Below are 2,363 nucleotides of genomic sequence, written 5' to 3' on the forward strand. Positions count from 1 at the left end.
TGTTTGTGTGTGTTTAGTGTGTTTTGGTGTGTTTTGGGTGTGTGGGGTGTGTGTTTGGGTGTGTGTGTGTGTGTTTGTGTGTGTTGTGTGTTTGGGTGTGTTTTGGGTGTGTTTGGGTGTGTTTTGGGTGTGTATGGGTGTGTATTGGAGTGTTTGGGTGTGTTTAGGAGTGTTTTGGAGTGTTTGAGTGTGTTTTAAGTGTGTTTGGGTGTGTTTGAGTGTGTTTGGGTGTGTTTGGGGTGTGTTTAGGTGTGTTTGAGTGAGTTTGGAGTGAGTTTGGAGTGCGTGTGAGTGTGTTAGAGTGTATTAGTGTGTGTTTGATTATATTAGAGTGTGTTTGAGTGTGTTTGGAGTATATTTAAGTGTGTTTGGAGTATATTTAAGTGTGTTTGGGTGTATAGGAGTGTGTTTGGGTGGATTTAGAATGCGAATGAGTGTGTTAGAGTGTGGTTTGGGTGTATTTGGGTGCGTTTGAGTGTGTTTGGAGTGCGTTTGCGTGTGTTTGGAGTGCGTTGGAGCATGTTTGGAGCATTAAATGGAGCGAGACGTCTAAAATACTAACATGAAACGAAATATTATTGATGCGCTGTGTTTAGGAGCATTTGGGGTCGTGGAGGGGTCGTGGGTGGGGGGTCGTTACCTAGAGGGTCTTAGGAGCGGCGCCCCCTCCTTTAACGAACCCCTGCTGACCCCTGACGTCCGCCCACGAATCGCTGCAACGGATCTGTGTAACGACGCGAGCATAGCGGATACTGAAGACTGCCCACTGCCTCCCTCCTCCTTCTCCTTCTCTGCGGGGGCCGGGGGGGTGGGTGGGGGCGGTGAACAAACACTCTTGGACCTCCTCGTGGCTAGGGACCTCGGGGGACGCCTGAGGGATGCCCTGGAGGAGGCGTCGAAGGAGGTAAGCTGATCGTCACATAAGGATCTCTGTCTGGATAGCCTCCTCCGCCGGTCCGTTGTGTACACCAGTCTATCCAGAAGAAACTGCTCGGCTGGCGGCATCCTGGCCAGCTGTGTGAGGAGTTGGGACAGTCGCCTTTGGATTGGGCCAGCGCGGCACAGTTCCGAGCTACGGCTGAGAAGTAGCTGTGACCTGCTGCGGTACAGAGACGAGAATTGATCCTCAAGTAAGGGCCGGTCCTCTAAGCTATATAAACTAGCGTAACGCCTTAGTTTCTCTCTCTCTCTCAGGACCACCTTCTCTAAGCGCAGGAGATCGCTTTCCGTGAGTGGCCCGAGGTTGTCAGTGGCCAGAGCCTCGTGTAGGTCCACCAGTGTGCTCTTCAGTCGTCCCTCTGCGATGTCCCGGTCCACACGCCTCGCAAACCCTCGCTGGTCCTCCGCTAACTTCCTGGCAAGAAGCTGAACCTCCCAATCTTGTGAACTAAGCTCTCCGCCTCCTTCTCTCTCTTCGTCCCCTTCCTCCTCCTCCTCGTCGTCATCGTCCATATTGAAGAGGTCGTCCGAGAGGGATTCATCAAGGTCGTCCTCCAGAGCTGAGCAGTCTAGCCCAGCGTGGTCGTCCTCGGAGGAGAAGGAGCAAACGTCGTCATCAGTGGAAGAGCCGACATGCACACGTACCTCGCCTCCTCTTCCGCCTCGTGGCTCTTCCAGTGACCGCACCGCCCTGGCCTGTCTTGTCTGCTGCTGCTGCTGCTGTTCCACCGTCACCTGCAGCAGTAGTAGTAGTAGTAGTAGTAGTAGTAGTAAGACCTAAGATATTTCAATTATTTATCCACTTCAGCAAAATCTCTCTCTCTCTCTCTCTCTCTCTCTCACCTGATGGGACCAGGAGTGTCTGCTGGTGACCTGTGGGTGGCGCCCTCCTGGTGACCCGCCCGGAGATTGGTGTATGATGGACTCTATAGAATTGCATCTCTGTGGGTGGTAGTAGTAGTAGTAGTAGTAGTAGTAGTAGTAGTAGTAGTAGTAGTAGTAGTAGTAGTAGTTAGTTGAGTTAGGTGCTTAAAACCCTCAATAAATCTTTAAAACTATCCCTGGAACCTTAAAAAACCCAGTAGTAGTAGTAGTAGTAGTAGTAGTAGTAGTAGTAGTAGTAGTAGTAGTAGTAGTAGTAGTTAGTTGAGTTAGGTGCTTAAAACCCTCAATAAATCTTTAAAACTATCCCTGGAACCTTAAAAAACCCAGTCGTAGTAGTAGTAGTAGTAGTAGTAGTAGTAGTAGTAGTAGTAGTAGTAGTAGTAGTAATAGACCACTGGAACCTTGAAAATCCCAAATAACTTAAAAAAACACAAAACACACACACACACAAAAAACACCCAAAAAACACCCAAAAAACACCAAAACACCCTTAAAAATTCCCCAAAACTACCCAAAACACACACACACACACACACACA

General features: G+C 49.3%; 1 protein-coding gene across 1 annotated transcript in view; it reads right to left on the bottom strand.

Moving 5' to 3' along the window:
* Positions 1 to 303: 303 nt before the first annotated feature.
* Positions 304 to 2,363, bottom strand: part of LOC123503474 — a 130,658-nt gene continuing 128,598 nt past the window's right edge. Inside the window, 2 exon segments of the mRNA XM_045253268.1 lie at positions 304 to 1,674; positions 1,783 to 1,881. Coding sequence (XP_045109203.1) covers positions 637 to 1,674; positions 1,783 to 1,881 — 1,137 coding nt within the window. The 3' untranslated portion in view covers positions 304 to 636.

Source organism: Portunus trituberculatus, chromosome 2 (genome assembly GCF_017591435.1).
Source record: "Portunus trituberculatus isolate SZX2019 chromosome 2, ASM1759143v1, whole genome shotgun sequence".
Lineage (NCBI taxonomy): Eukaryota > Metazoa > Arthropoda > Malacostraca > Decapoda > Portunidae > Portunus > Portunus trituberculatus.